Here is a 15,727-nt window from a genome sequence, read left to right as displayed (position 1 = left end):
AATGGGCATGTGAATCTTGCAGGAGTGGACTTCACATTGTCACCCGAGATCGTTGCTCAAGCAACAGGGATACCCAATATTGGAGAAGAATGGAACAAACGCCAACAGTTGGACAGATTTCATTATGATCCATATATCAAACCTGTATATATGAGGCATCTAACTGGTGTTTTTCCCTTCAGATTCTTAAGAGACGAGTATGCACCTTTGATGAGGATCATCATTCGCTATTTCACTTGTGAGGGCATATTTTCACTTTTGTATTCGTACCATATCCGTTTGTTGATGCATTTCACACGGGTACGAATGATGAACATTCCATTTTTCATGTGCCGAAATATAGAGAGGATGGTGCCCTTGGTGCAAAGAAAGAGCCTAGCACAGCAACACAAGAGCATTTATCATTATGCACTGATCAAGATTGTGGTCATGCATCAGTTGGCACAACAGGGTATTCCATGGGAGGATTTCATTTCTCGTGACTTGTTCACAGTGCCATAGCCACCTCTTGAGGTTGTCCGTGATGAGGGAGGGCCTTCACATCAGTTTGATATTCCAGAGCCCGAGCATGTCAGTGCTCCTACTTATGTTACATATCAGAGAGGCCACAGGGCCTTATTTGCATCTGCACGACGAGTATTATCTCCACATCAGGTGGAAGGGGTCTCGCCTTCTTCATCAGCACAGCGAGTGTTATCTCCACATCAGGTGGAAGGGGCCTCACTTTCGACAGCAGCACAGGTACCAGAGAGAGGCAAGCAGCCCAAGATTGATGAGGGGCCATCAGGTGTTCCAGGCATAGATGTTGTTGACCTTGATATCATTTCTCCTAGCCTAGAGTCAAAGGAGATCATCCATCAGCTAAGGGCTGAAAATGACTTGTTGCAGCAAAGATTAGAGATGGAAAATTGGAAAATTACTTATTTAGAGCAACACAACAAGCAATTAGAGGATGAACACTCTCTTGATGAGTTGCGGAGGATCCATGAAGACCGCAACTTGGCTCGCAAGAGACTCGGTGATTTGACACCCATTGAGCGAGAGGCTATGCTCATCCGGGTCAATACTCATCTGGAGAAGTTGCTGGCCAAGGCAAACACGGAAAAAGACATGCTCCGACACATGAAGAATCACTATTGGGCTCGAATGCATGTGTGTAAAGCAAGAATGAAGATGCTCAAAGGACGGTTGGCCAAGGCACTAAAACGGAGGAAAAGGCCCAATCCCCTTCATATTTTGGCTGAAGCTACCTTGAAGGAGCATGGTGCTCAATGATGCACTTCCAGCTCAAATTTCAGGAAATTTTGAGCAATTTTGGTCAATTTTGACTTTTTTGTGCCACACACAGGTTTTTGCTCTCAACGCGTAGCGCGCCGCGCGCTACCCTGAAGATGGCCAAGTCCATTCCTCAAAAACTCAGCATTTTTGGATTTTTCATGACAAATTACACTTGCTCAGCAATTGCCAAGACATTTCATCAGGTTTTGAGCCCTCAGAAGTCAAAAAACATGCAAAAAATGACTTTCTGCCACTTTTTGGACACACAGGAAGCAGTCTTGGGAGATTGCAATTTTTGAGGGGCAAATGACCACCAAATTGAGAAATTCCACTTGGGTTGGAAAGTAGACATCCAGCACTTTCCAACAAGCCTACTTGTGCCTCATTTGGATGCCGTGAAGTGCCTCAAAAGTTGGCTCAAAGGCGCGCTACATGTTGAGGATTGGGGCGCTACGCATCAGGGAAGTTTGCCAGATTTTCACCTACAGCTGAGCAAAACGCAGATTTGACTAGTTTTGACTTTTTGGGGTGATTTTTCATCCTCCTTGATTTAATTGATTTAATTTTATGATGTCATGGCACTTATTTATCTCTTCTAGAAGATTCATTCATAAAAAGTCAAAAATTTAATGAATGAATTGGTTTCCTAGCTTATAGAGGCAAGTTGTTTTGATTGCCTAGATTTTAGTGCTCAGTTTAGAATTGGTTGAAACAGCTCCTAGAAGGATGAGCTCGACCCCTAGAGGCAAGGAAAGGTGTTTGCTTGCCTATATTATGTATTTTCTTAGTCATTTTCATGCTTGGACTCTTGAGGGATAAGCTTCTATTGTATTACACTTTGTATCTCTGCAATTTTGGCAAAGGAAAGACCAGGGTTTTGCAGCACTTTTTGGGATTCCTGTGGTTATTTGTGTTGATGGTGTGCTTCTCTCATGTACTTTTAAGTGTGTTATGTGTATCATTTTCCCACTTTTCTTTTCTGCACATTAAGTAAATGAAGTGTTAAGGTAGAATTCATAATTTATATGCTCTGCCTTTAAGTTTGCTTAATATCTATTTTTTCCTCTGTCTAAAGAGAACTCTCGAAAGTTTCTTGCTCTCTTTAGCTCCTCACCAGTCATTCCTATCCATTCACTTAAATCAAAGGCATCAAGACAATCTCCTACCTTGCCCCAAAAAGACCTCTACAAAAGCTGTGTCCCATCCCCGCACCCAAAATTGCTCTCCCTCTGTTTTCCACAAAAACCCTAAAAATCTAAAATCAAACCTTCTCAATCAGTTTACTAGCCTAAAACCAGTGTTCTTTATTGGTCATCTCCGCCCTTTGAAGACCTTTGCCGAGATAGACCCGGAGAGAGCCCTCTCCTGCCCCGTAGGGCTAGCTACGAGGCTAAGTGGTTTGATGTTGCCTTGGATTTTGTCTTTTTCAGCCTGAGGCCAAATTCAAGCGCTAACAGGTTCCAAAGCTTATAACCCTTTAAACCATCCTTATACCCAATAAAGATGCACTTTTCAGATTTACTATCCAACTTGGTTCGTTTCTCCTTTGGAACATGTACATATGCATCACATCCAAATACCCTTAGATGTGAAAGAGAGGGTTTCTTACTAGTTTATACTTCTTGTGGAGTCTTATCCTCCAACGCTGATGAAGGTCATCTGTTGATCAAGTAACATGCAGTATCCACTGCCTCTTCCCAGAATTCCTGTCCTAACCTGGCACCACTGAGCATGCTTCTTGCCCTTTCCATCAACGTCTTGTTCATTCTTTCTGCGACTCCATTTTGCTGAGGTGTATATGGAGTAGTCTTCTGCCGTGCTATACCACACTTCTTACAAAATTCTTCAAATTCCTTGCTGCAAAATTCTCCACCATTATCTGTCCTCAGCACCTTTATCTTCTTTCTGTCTGATTTTCCACCAGAGCCTTAAATTCTTTAAACCTGTCAAAGACTTCAGATTTCTTCTTAAGAAAATATATCCATGTATTCCTTGAGAAGTCATCTATGAATGATACATAGTACACAGACTTACCCAGTGATGGAACCTTCACAGGTCCAAACACATCACTGTGCACAAGCTCTAATATATGTTTCGTCCTCTTACCACCAGAGGGGAAACTCACCCGATTCTACTTCCCATATACAAAATTTTCACATAAATAAAAATGCAGAGAGCTATTATTCATACCTTCTACCATACCTTTACCATGAAGTATTCGAAGGCCCTTCTCTCCAATATGTCCAAGCCTTTGATGCCACAACATGGTCTTCTCTCCAGAGACCACTAGATTCTCTACTCCATTTTTAGGAACCATAGAACTATTGCACCCATCAACAACAGTGCTACCTTGCAGCTTGTACAGAGTTCCAATCCGAACTCCCCACATTAATATCAGTGCTCCTCGAACCATCTTGCAGGTATCTTTCTCGAACACCGTCTTTACACCTACATCATCCAACTTGCTTACAGAAATCAGATTTCTAGCCAATGCAGGAATATGTAGAACACCCGGAAGTGTTCTAACCCTTCCACCTTGCAACTTCAACTTTACTTTTCCCCGACCAATGATTCTAGCCTTCCTATCATCTCCTAAGAAGACATCACCACCATCGTATTTCTCATACTCGCAGAACCACTCTCTATGGGGAGTGAAGTGAAAGGATGCACCTGAGTCAATCAACCATGCCTCATGATCTACATGTGTACTTGAAGAAGCCAAGTACACATCCCCACCTTCATCTGAGGTGATTTTCACCTCTGCAGAAGGAGCATCATCAGATCCCTTTCCTTTATCAAGAGATTTAGATTTACAATCCCTTTTGAAGTGCCCTTCCTTTCCGCATTTCCAGCACACCACCTTTGTAGGTTTTCCTGGAGATTTAGATCTCCCACTCGATGACTTATTTTTGTTTCTGTTCTGGGACCGTCCTCGTACAGACAAGGCATCACCATTCTGGTTGTCCATATTCTTCCATCTCATCTCCTCCGTCAGCAAGGCTGAGACTATTTCATCAAACTGCAAAGCAGTTGCATTGCTACCTATTGCAATAACCAGACTATCCCACGAATCTGGTAGAGAACACAACATACTGATGCACTTATCTTCATCTGAAATTTTAATATCAACAGATAATAACTGACTTACCACAGTATTAAACGCATTCAGATGCTCTGTCACCGAGTCTCCATCTTTCATCCTCAGGTTATACAGCTTTTTCCGCAGGATCAGTTTATTCACCAGAGACTTAGATTGGTACAAAGTCCCTAACTTGACCCACAAAGCCTTTGTCGTAGCTTCCCCTGATACATTCAACAATACTGAATCGGAGACACACAATCGTATTGTGCTCTTTGCCTTCCGATCCAACTTCTTCCATTCTTCATCAGTCACTCCCGATGGTTTAGTACCCGGAGCTACCGCGATCCACTGATCTTTATCCACCAACAGATCCTCCATCTTGAGTTTCCACAACTCAAAATTCTGACCATTGAACTTCTCAATCTCTATCTTTCCACTGCTCGCCATCTTCTTTCACCACCAGAATCGATCTCGCAGATCTCCCACTGAACAGGGTCTACCACAGGCCCGAGCGAAACCCCTCAGCAACAAAGGCGTCCCCTTGAAGCCAAAACAACTCTGATACCAAATGTAGGTTTTAACCCTGTACAGAAATTACCTGCATACGAATTCTTAAACAAAGAAAATAAACAATGCGAGAGCATAACCCATAAAACACACATGCACAGAGACTTTTCCCTGGATCCGAAAACTTGGACTACCAGCTTGATTTTTAATTATGTTCCTTTCAATGTTACAATACATATTTATACATGCCGAAGCATCCAATACCACGGACCGAAAACCATCGCGTCCAATACCATGGACCGAAAACCATCGCGTCCAAAAAACATGTGCGAAAATCATTCACAAAACCATAGGTGGGTCCGCCCAGCCTAACATATGGTCCAAAACCAAAATTTTCCGGGGCACTGCCCGGACCCCATAAAGTGGGGTTACGGGTGCCCTTCAAACCCACTATTAACTACGTGGAAAGAATATAATGCAACCCAACAACATGGAGAGAGAAGAGTGTTTTGGTTCACAAACCAATAATTTGTTTGCAGGAACAATGCATAGAATGAATAAGTGTGATGTTGTGATCGAAGAAATTGAACAGAAGTTATTTGGAGATGAAATGGAAGTTCAGAAGCAACAAGAGGGTAAGGATGTAAGGGTGGTAGTAACAAACTGGCAACTACAAAGTGAAGGAAACTAACAGAAGATTAAAGGAGAATTTAAAGAAGAGACTATGTTAGCTGAAAACATAGTAAAGGATCATCATTCCATCATGATGATAGGCACAGTGGAGATAACCAGGGAAGCTGTTGAGGTAGTCAATAAAGAAGAAGGACTAAACTCTCATCAAAGGATCAGTGAATGTGAGAAAGAATTGGAGCTACTAGAGAAATGGATGAAAGCACCAGTAGGGAAGAAACAACTTGATGAAGATTGCGAAGGATATGCAAGAGAAGAAGAGGAAAGAGTCCAACAAAGAAATGAGTTGGACATAGATATTGAATTGATGGTGGATTTGATGACAAAAGTGTCTCAAAGGGAGAAGGCAACAGAAAGAAAGAAAAGCAGCAACAAGAAAAAGGCAGTAGCAGACTGTGAGAGCATAGCTAGTGGGGCAATGTAGCATAAAGTGTGGAGACTTGAAGAACAACGGACAACAATAGAAAACTAGGACAAAATACAAAACAAAGTATGGGATCCAAGAGGACACAGATCAAAAGCACATGATCAAGAGATCATGAGTATTTTCAACCTTTAGAGTCTGATGCAGGAAAATTCATCTCAACAATATCATTGTATTTTAGTGGACATAGGGGGTCCTGTGTTTCCAAGGAAGTTGGTTTCATATGTTTTGAATTAATGTACTTATTAAGGTTTTGGGTGATTTTAATGAGAAAATATAGAATAAGGATTTAATTAAGTATAGTGACGCATATTTGTAAATGTTATCGAATGTAGGAGAACATGATAGTTAAGAGATTTGAGAAATAATTGTAAAACTTAGATTAGGAAGTTAGTTCATGATTTTGTGGATTAGAAAGGATCCTTAGAGATAAGGAAGAGATTTTATGATTTTGTTGAGAAGGTTATGGATCTAAACCAGGAATTGGTTGTAGAATCATTTTGTATAAATGTAAGCCTAAAAGGTATAGTCAGGGGTTAAATGGTGAGTCAATCAGGTCGAGAGTTAGATATGTTTGATTGAAAGCCTATGGGCAGGTAGGAAAACAGAGGCCACCGATTAGAATATCAAGGCAGAGAGAGAGAGAGACTCTTATGTAAATACTTGTTTATTAATACAAACAACTCGATTTTGAGTTCATGTGTGTGTATTGAGTAATCGAAGGTTAAATTGTGTGTGAATTAGAGGTTATGCATCGTACATGTATGCAGGTGGAGTTCAGGTAGAACAAAGAGAAGTGAGGATGAAGGATCATGTCGAATCGTTGAATCTGATTGAAGGATCAAAGTGAAGTTGGAGAGTGACAATGATTAAAGAGTACATAGAGTTAAGCTGAGGAGAGAGTTGTGTGGAAGAACAATGAATGACCAGAACCCTGAAGAAAACCGAAACCACAGAAGAACATTAAGAAATAGCGTAAAAATGAAGTAAAATTAAAGGCACGAAAGAAGGAATTAAATGTGCATAGGAGCCATCAAATTTTTTATATCGAAGGATATTAATGGCGGAAGAAGAATGGCGGAGGAATTGATTTGGATTGTCAGATCAACAAATCTGTTAGATCGACGGTGAGCAGCAATTGCGGGGGTAGGAGAGTACAGATTTCCTTGACCGTGGTTTAAGTCCCGCACTCACTCCTAGCCGTCAATCTCATATTCAATGTCTTACGTCACAGTCAACAGTGGGGGCTAAGCTTTTTTTTAATCTGTGTTCTAGTTGAAGACCCGCAAGTTGTAGGATTTGATGGCCTCTGTTATCCAATGGATATCGGGTCATCAAGCGCTTGGACTTTAATTCCAAAAATGGAGCCGAACATTTATACATGAAGGATTTATGTTCCTTATCGGATTCGTAAGGGCGGTTAAACATTACGCAAGTAGCTCAACCGATATCGTTGTTAACCATTGGATCAAGTGCGCTTGATCAAATGGTGGAGGATCACCGATTAGTTTCGCATTGTAATATTTCATGAGTGAATGAACCTTGGCCTTAAGAAAATGTGATTGCGATGTGCGATGCTCGGGTGCACTATCAACCATCAGATTGAATGGTAAGATCGACGAAGGAGATTGAAACTGATAAAGGCTTGAGCCTTAGCAGACCTGAGAAGTTTATCAACACAAGTTAAGTTAATTTTAGTTCCAGCGGATGGTTGGGTTTAAGTGGCAATATGACGCAACAGTCGTTGATCTAACGGAGTGAAATCAACGATGGAGGCTGAACATGATAAAAGTGAGAATCGGGAAATGTGCAAAGGCCGAGGAAAGGTGAAAAGGTAAGGTTAAGTGTGGTTAATGTTATATCTCTATTATAGGAGAATTATAATAGAAATAAATCGAGATTAATGAATTAAAAAGCTAAGTCGAGTTTAACTAAGTCTGGGACCATGGTGTGGTTAGCGTTGAGTTAAGACAAGACCATGGACAAGCTTTATTAAAGTTTAAGACTATGGGCAATCAATTATATTGTTTCCACATGAGATTTAATTAAGGGGCCTTAAACCTTAATTTATGAAGGTTTGACTAGGCAAGGTAATTGAAATTCCGGGGAGAAATGAGATTATTATGCATACTCTGGGTAAAGTCGGCTTAGGTTCGCATCAGTCACTCACATGAGAGTCTTTGGATGTGTGGTGTATGCACATGTCTTGAATGTGTTGAGGAAGAAGTTCGACATAAAGGGGGAGAAATGCATATTTGTTGGATACAGTGATGAATACAAGGCATACAAGCTATACAATCCATCAACCAAGAAAATCATAATCAATAGAGATGTGCAGTTCATAGAAGATGAAGCATGGGATGGAATTTTAGAGAATACAGTCAATGTAAAACCATGAATACCACATGAGGAGAAAGAGGGATTGATAGTAGCAAGAAATTCATCAACAGTGACTCCCTCTACTCATATTCAAGCACAAAAAAGCAGGAAGCAAGTAACACTGTCAACAAATAATATGACAATGTCACACAGTCAAGTAAGTACTTCTCCAAGCATGTGGAAAAGTGCAACACCAAGTGACATGTGAAGCCCATCTTCAAGAGGCACAAGAAGTCAAAAACTCAGAAATTTAAATGATATTTATGAAGAAGATGACGTTGATAGTAGCATTGGTCTAAATTCCTTATTTGCATTATTTTGTCATGTAGATGACCCAGACCATTTTGAAGATGCAATTGAAGAAGAGAACTGGGTTTCGACAATGGAGGAAGAAATAGAAGCAATAGAAAGGAATGACACATGGGAGGTCGTGAACCTTCCACAAGTAAAAGAAGTCATTGGAGTGAAGTGGGTCTATAAGACCAATAGCAATGTTGACGAGAAGATTGAAAGCATAAAGCGAGGCTAGTTATCAAAGGATATAGGCAGCAGTATGGAAGAGATTATGCAAAGACATTTGCGCCAGTCACAAGGATGGAGACATTGCGTACATTTGTGGCCCGATTGCCGCACAACATAAATGGAAAGTGTATAAAATGGATGTAAAATCAATGTTCTTGAATGGAGTGTTGAAAGAGGAAGTGTATGTTGCGCAACCACCTGGTTATGAGGTTGAAGGTCAAGAAGGCAAGGTGTATAGGTTGAGGAAATCTCTTTATGGGATGAATCAAGCACCACGCCCATGGTACAACAAAATAGACGCTTTCTTGTTGGACAATGGTTTCGACAAATGTGAATATGAGCCTACTATCTACATCAAAGAGAGTGATGGTAACATTATTATTGTTCTCTTATATGTAGATGATTTGATTTATATAGGCACTGACTTGGGGTTATTAAGATATTTTTTGGGCATAGAAGTGAAGAAAACAGAAATGACATTTTTATTTCTCAAGAAAACTATGTGGTAGACATTTTGGAGAGGTTTAAAGTGTAGAATAACAAGACCGCACAAACTCCAACCTTCATGGGGTTGAAGTTAAGCAAACAAGATTGCATCAGCAATGCCAATCCAACATTATACAAAACCATGATAGGTAGCTTGATGTATTTGTCCGTTACTTGTTTGGATATAATGTATGCAATGAGTTTGGTGTCGAGGTTGATGGCAGCACCCAAGGAGATATATTGACGAGAAGCGGAAAGGATTCTAAGGTATGTCAATGGGACAAAACAATATGGTATTTTGTATGCCGCAACAGATGATTTCAGGCTGGTTGTTTACAATGATAGTGATTGGGCAAGAAGTGTTGATCACAGAAAAAACACATTAGGATATGTTTTTCATTTGGGTTCCGAAGCCATTTCATGGGCCTTCAAGAAGTCGCCAATAGTATCATTGTCAACAGTAGAAGCTGAATATGTCGCCGCAACAATAACAATCTGTCAAGCAGTTTGAATGAGAAGGATGTTGAGGGATATTCGCCACCACCAAGAGGGAATGAAAACTATTTTTTGCAACAACATTTCCACAATTGCATTGTCAAATAATTTTGTCTTTCATAAGAGGACCAAGCACATTGATTCTAAGTATCATGTTATTAGAGAGTTGATTAACAATGGTGAAGTTGTGTTGCAGTACTGCAACTCACAGGAATAATTTGTTGATATTTTCACAAATCCATTGGCACGTGAAAGTTTCTTTTATCTTAGAGACTATTTGGGAATTTTTAACAATGACAGTTGTGATTAAGGGGGGAGTTCGAAATATTAATCCCAACCACCGCCTTAAACACACTGCCAAACACCATGCTTGCCCAATCAACTTCTGCAAGTTGCGATTTTCTTTGCAGATGGAAGGACTGAAGTTCTGAGTAGAAGTATAATGCTGACCATTCCACAACACATCAAATAGTTTAAGGCACTTAATGAATTCTGGTAAATACGTATGGGCAATCATTCACTCCATGACTATTACTATGGAGCAAATTTTGGTGGGGCTTGTGAAAATAAATGCTATTGTGTTTTACTGTGTGTTACTCACCAACCCTTGATGAAGTGTAAATCACTGTAAACCTTTCTTTTTACTTTGATGAATGATTAGTGAAATGTAAATCACACTATGTTTTTCCATGAGTTTTTTTTGTGTTTTACTTAAGCCTATGTGTAGTTGCGATTTACTTTTTGGCAACCGATTTCTGAGCTAGACTCCTCCTCTGCCCCTATAAATTTTTTAAAGGGTATTTTCTCTCAAGGAAAAGTTTACTAGTTGAGCGCTAGTCACATGATATCATTCACTTTCACTATCACAGAAAGGCATTGGGAAGAAATTGGATTGCCTTAGGTTTGGCTCTGTGACAAGCTACCAAAATGTTTCGAATTGGGTGGATGTGATGGGCAAGTAGTGTTAATACTTTATAGGTGGATGTGATGGGTGAGGGGTGTTAATAATTTATAGTCATGGTTGTCTCTGTACTCGCATGCGGTGGTTGAAGGAAGGACCAAGGGCTATGGAATGGTGTGAATCGAATCTGATCTAGACTCCAGAATCCCCTGACATTTATATTTTCGGAGCAAACAATAGTGGACGGATGATGGAATTCGACTGTGAATTGAAAATAACAATCTCCAACCCTGAGCGAAGATTAATAAGGCACAACATATTTCCTTCTCTGAGAGGCTTGCCATATCCCTCTCAAATTTTTGTGTTGGATTTCGAATCCAAGAATGTTTATTGGCCTTAGGCAGCGATCTTGGAATTGAATAATTGAATTGATAATGAGACACAAAGGCCTTCAACATTAATTTATTTGCATTCTTTATAAATTTGGTTGGTTCTCATCATTTTTTATTAAGATGCATCATGATATATACATGCTCTTAAATACCAGGATCCGAGGGAATATTCTCCAATATCTCTCTTCATAAATTTTATCGGTTTTCATCATATCTTATATATGTAGGCCCTTAGATGCCAAAATTCAAGGTAGATTCTCCAAATTCTCTTTAATTTGAAAGATGTTTTGCTAATATCGTATTTTGTTTTGTTTTTGTTTTTGATAGTGAAATAATTATGTACTTTAATTTTTTCCCTTTTTGTTTATTTATTGTATTTTTTAAATTAATTTGGTTTGAAACTTGATAGGAATTTGTATAGTCCATTTTTTTTTATTAATTGTATTTTTTACATTAATTTGGTTTGAAATTTGATTGGAATTTGTATAGTTAAATTAGATACTTTGTAAAAAACAAGAATTTCATTTTTTTTCTAATCTAAATTTATTTATATATTAAAAACCTAGTTTAAACCATATGGAATTATATGTTTAAACATAAAATTAATTGACCAAATTCTAATTAAGAAAATCTAAATATAAGATAACAAGGGCCACATATTAGCTAGTACTTGCCCCTTAGATTAAATATAGCTTAATTAAACTAAAAAAAATAGAATGCCATCACCAAAAATTAAGAAATTATATTAATTAATATTTTTTATATTAATATATATACACTTTTGTATATTTATGTTTTTTTTAGTAATGTATATAATTTTTTATAATTAAATTATTAAATTGTGTTTTTAATATAATAATAAGTCATTTTAAATTGAAAATATGGAGAAAAAAATGAGTCATGAAAATAGAATAATAGAAAAAAGAAAAAAAGAAAAATCAGAAAATTAAGTAAAAAAGAAATAAAACAAAAAACAAAAAATTAGTAACTAATAGAAATAAAAGTTATTAAACAAGCCATAGTCAACCAATAACTCTACAAATAAATAAATTTAAATAATAATAAAAAATAACAAAAATTGGATTTCGAAACTATAGATAAACTAATTAATTTTATGGTAAAGACGAAATAATACAAAGTGAAAATAAAACTAAATACCTAATACCATACCTACAACAAATATAATAATTTAATTATCAGTAAATATTTCAACAATTAAAATATGAAATAAATTTCCTAGATGTGTACAAATGAAATTGGATCGTTAAAAATATCTTTCCAACACGTAACCAGATATGGCCTTTCATGTTTGGCCGCAAGAACAATGTAAGTGTGTATAATCTTAACTTCCAAATCGGACGGCTTTTCTCTGCAATTATGAATTAATTTAAATTTTAAATTTATTAAATTAAAAATTAAAAACAAAATTATTAAATCAAAAATTAAAAACAAATAAATTATAATCATAATATTAAATTAGTTATATTAATACCATAATGGTAGAAGATAACATCATAATACTGTTTTTACTATTGTAATTAATATGTATTATTTGGTTTTACCATTTACTGATACTATAATATTGCTTTTACCATTTTTAGATTTTAGTAACTTTCATTTTTATTAGTTATTGATTTTTTTTTTGTTTGTTTTATTTTTGTATTAATTTTTTTTTATTGGTATAGAACATTCAATTTTTTTTATATTTCGACTCTCTATTAATTTGCCTTTAAATCCATAGCTTAAAATTGGGAATTCAATTTTTTATTATTATTTAAATTGATTTATTTGTAAAGTGATTGGTTGAGGTCTTATTATAGGCTCTTTAATAACTTCCATTTCTATTAGTTACTAAATTTTTGTTTTAGTTTTATTTCACTTTTATTCAACTTTTTGATTTTGATTTTTTCTATTATTTCTATTTTCATGAGTTATAATTTTTTACAATATTTTTAAATTAAAGAGACTTATTATTATATTAAAAACATATTTTGATAAATTTAATAATAAACAATTACACATATTGATAAAAATAAAACACACATTCTATGTGTATTAGTACAAATAATTTTAGTTAATTAAATTTCATAATTTTTGACGATAACATTTAATAATATAATATTTTACTATGGTTTTATTTTTATAATAATTTTTTATTAAATAAATTATATTTAAGCTAAACAAGAGCTACTAGATAATATATAACCCTGGTTAATTTTTAATTTAATTAAACTACATTTCAACTAAACTACAATACCAACCCTTAATAAATTGCTTAAATTTTTTCTCTCAAAAAAATTATTTAATTACCCTCCAAACATATTTTAGAAAGTTGTACCATTCCCATGTTAAAGGATTCCTCTCGCCTAGGCTTTTTGACCATATCATTCCATTTCACTTCTAACTGAAAGTTTATAAAGCCATCCCCACTACGCGTACCTATATCACGAGTTTCATCTTCACTCTCTTGTACAGTTGTATCAGTGTACTAGGTTAGTGGGTAGTGCCATTGATTATGGAACATTTTCACGCTCTTCCTCCGGAATTAACAAGGCAATGTCTTCTAAGGGTGCCTTACACATCCCACAACGCCATCGCAGCTGTATGCAAAAGCTGGGAGGCCGTGGTGAAGAGCCCCCAGTTCTATGAAGACAGAAGAAAGCTTTGCATTTCCCAGCAGTTTATATGTCTGATAGAGTTCCGGACTTATTATTATCAATACTATCTTTCTGCTCAAGAATTTGTGATTACTCTGCATGACCCTGTGCAAGGCACCTGGGAAGAACTCCCTGGGCTTCCTGTGCAAGGCACCTGGCAAGAACTCCCTCGCCTTCCTCGTGGAATTCCAGACTGTTTCCGCTGCGTTTGTGTCAATCGGAAGCTTCTTTTGATTGGCGGAAGGAATTCCAACTACGTGGAGAGACAAGATAGTGTTTTCATCTATGATTTCTCCTCTGCTAAATGGAGCCGTGGCAGAGACTGTCCGCTAGAAACAGTCCATGCCGCTTGCTCCGTTTCCGCGGAAGGGCTCGTTTATGTTGCCGGAGTAAAGGAATTCCATGGGCCCGTTTATGTTGCCAGAGTAAGGGCTGTGCGCGGAGCAGCAGTTTACAATGTAGAGAAAGACGAGTGGAAGCCTCTCCCTCATATGAACCAAAAGTGGGACCATTGCTTTAGCACTTTCATTGACGGGAAATTCACCGTTATTGATGGTGATAGTGCACCATGGTTTAAAAGTTCGAAGGCCAATGCGGAAGTTTATGATCCTGAAAAAGGGGCGTGGACCACGCTTCAGGATGTATGGAATGGGCAACACCCTCGACCCTTCCACTTCCCTCATGCGATTGAATTTGTGGGCAATCCCCTCTACTGGTTAAAGACGTGGCAAGGAATGAATGTATATGATTCCAAGGCAAACGTTTGGAGGTCAGTGGCTTCTCTTCCACAAACGCTTCGTAAGATTGCGTGTTGTGCAGCGTGGCGTGACGGAATTTTTGTGGGCGTTAATGTTGAGGGAACATACCGTAATGATTTTTTCCGCCCTCTCAGCCATTATGCTTTCTATATGTTGAGGCCTCAGTGTATACAACGTGGAGCAGTAGCATCAGAGGAGGAAATGGTTGGAGAGTGGTGTCCCATTCCCATTAGGAGGCCCCAACACCCTTATGTGGACTATCAACTGCTGTCTGCCGTTACTGTGGAGATCTAAAATTAAAATCACAACGTTTAGCATTTCCTGTGAGTCTGTGCCTCTAATAACATTGGTGCTTTGCAAAATCGTAGTTATGATTGACCTATGCCCAGTACATTTATGTTTACTGTTGCATGGAGCGAATAGAACAAGCCTCGTTTGATAGTTAAAATTCCAATAACGTTTTTTTTTTTTTTTTTGGTGTAGAATCGGAAACGGACAGTTAACTTTTTATTAGTATTATTTTTAAAAAGTTGATTTCAATTTAGTTTTAAGTTTCAAATTTCAAATTACTACACTGTGAAACTAAGGTTTTGTTTGTTTCGGTGGATCTCAGCTTGCTTCACTATTTTTTCTCTCAGAATAGATAAACTTTCTAAATTGAATCGGATAATTTTTTAAAATAAAATAAATTTATATATTAATTTATTTCATTTTTTAACTTACATGTTTATTCTACAACACATTATGGATCTGTAAGAAATCTGGAATGAGTCTTTGCTTTCGGTTTTAAATGGAAAAATAATGTTCACTATAATAATAAAAAAATGAATATGCTTAAAAATAATTAGAAGTAAAAAATTATGTGAGATATTTAAACTTTACATTTTTCAAAAAGATTTAAAGAGGAGATCTAAATAAACTATTTGAAAATCTATGTTAACTAATTTATATTGGTGTCAACTTCATCTAGATTTATATAGAAAATATCCTGTTAAAATAAAATATTTGAATATTGTATATAAAAAATTATTCAATGTGGATTATCACTAAAATGTTTTAATACTCATTAATATTGAAATATATTTAAAAAAATATTAATAATAAAAAAACCATTTTAATTTGGGCTGATAAAATATTTGAATGTATATGTTATATA

The 15,727-nt window shown here is 36.9% G+C and overlaps 1 protein-coding gene across 1 annotated transcript; it reads left to right on the top strand.

Annotated features, from left to right (window-relative positions):
• Window positions 1–13,671: 13,671 nt before the first annotated feature.
• LOC149253336 (F-box/kelch-repeat protein At1g80440-like) lies at window positions 13,672–14,865 on the top strand. The gene has a single exon (XM_089454449.1). It carries the CDS (start codon window positions 13,672–13,674, stop codon window positions 14,863–14,865), a length of 1,194 nt encoding a protein of 397 aa, XP_089310575.1.
• The last annotated feature ends 862 nt before the right edge of the window (window positions 14,866–15,727 follow it).

This window comes from Pinus tabuliformis, chromosome 7 (assembly GCF_031772625.1).
Source record: "Pinus tabuliformis cultivar Carrire ecotype Pingquan chromosome 7, CPIR1, whole genome shotgun sequence".
In the NCBI taxonomy this organism is placed as follows: domain Eukaryota; kingdom Viridiplantae; phylum Streptophyta; class Pinopsida; order Pinales; family Pinaceae; genus Pinus; species Pinus tabuliformis.
This window is presented reverse-complemented; position numbering and strand designations above follow the sequence as displayed.

Excerpts from the sequence above, each read along its gene's own strand:
- LOC149253336 (XM_089454449.1), top strand. The coding sequence starts at position 13,672 with ATGGAACATTTTCACGCTCTTCCTCCGGAATTAACAAGGCAATGTCTT.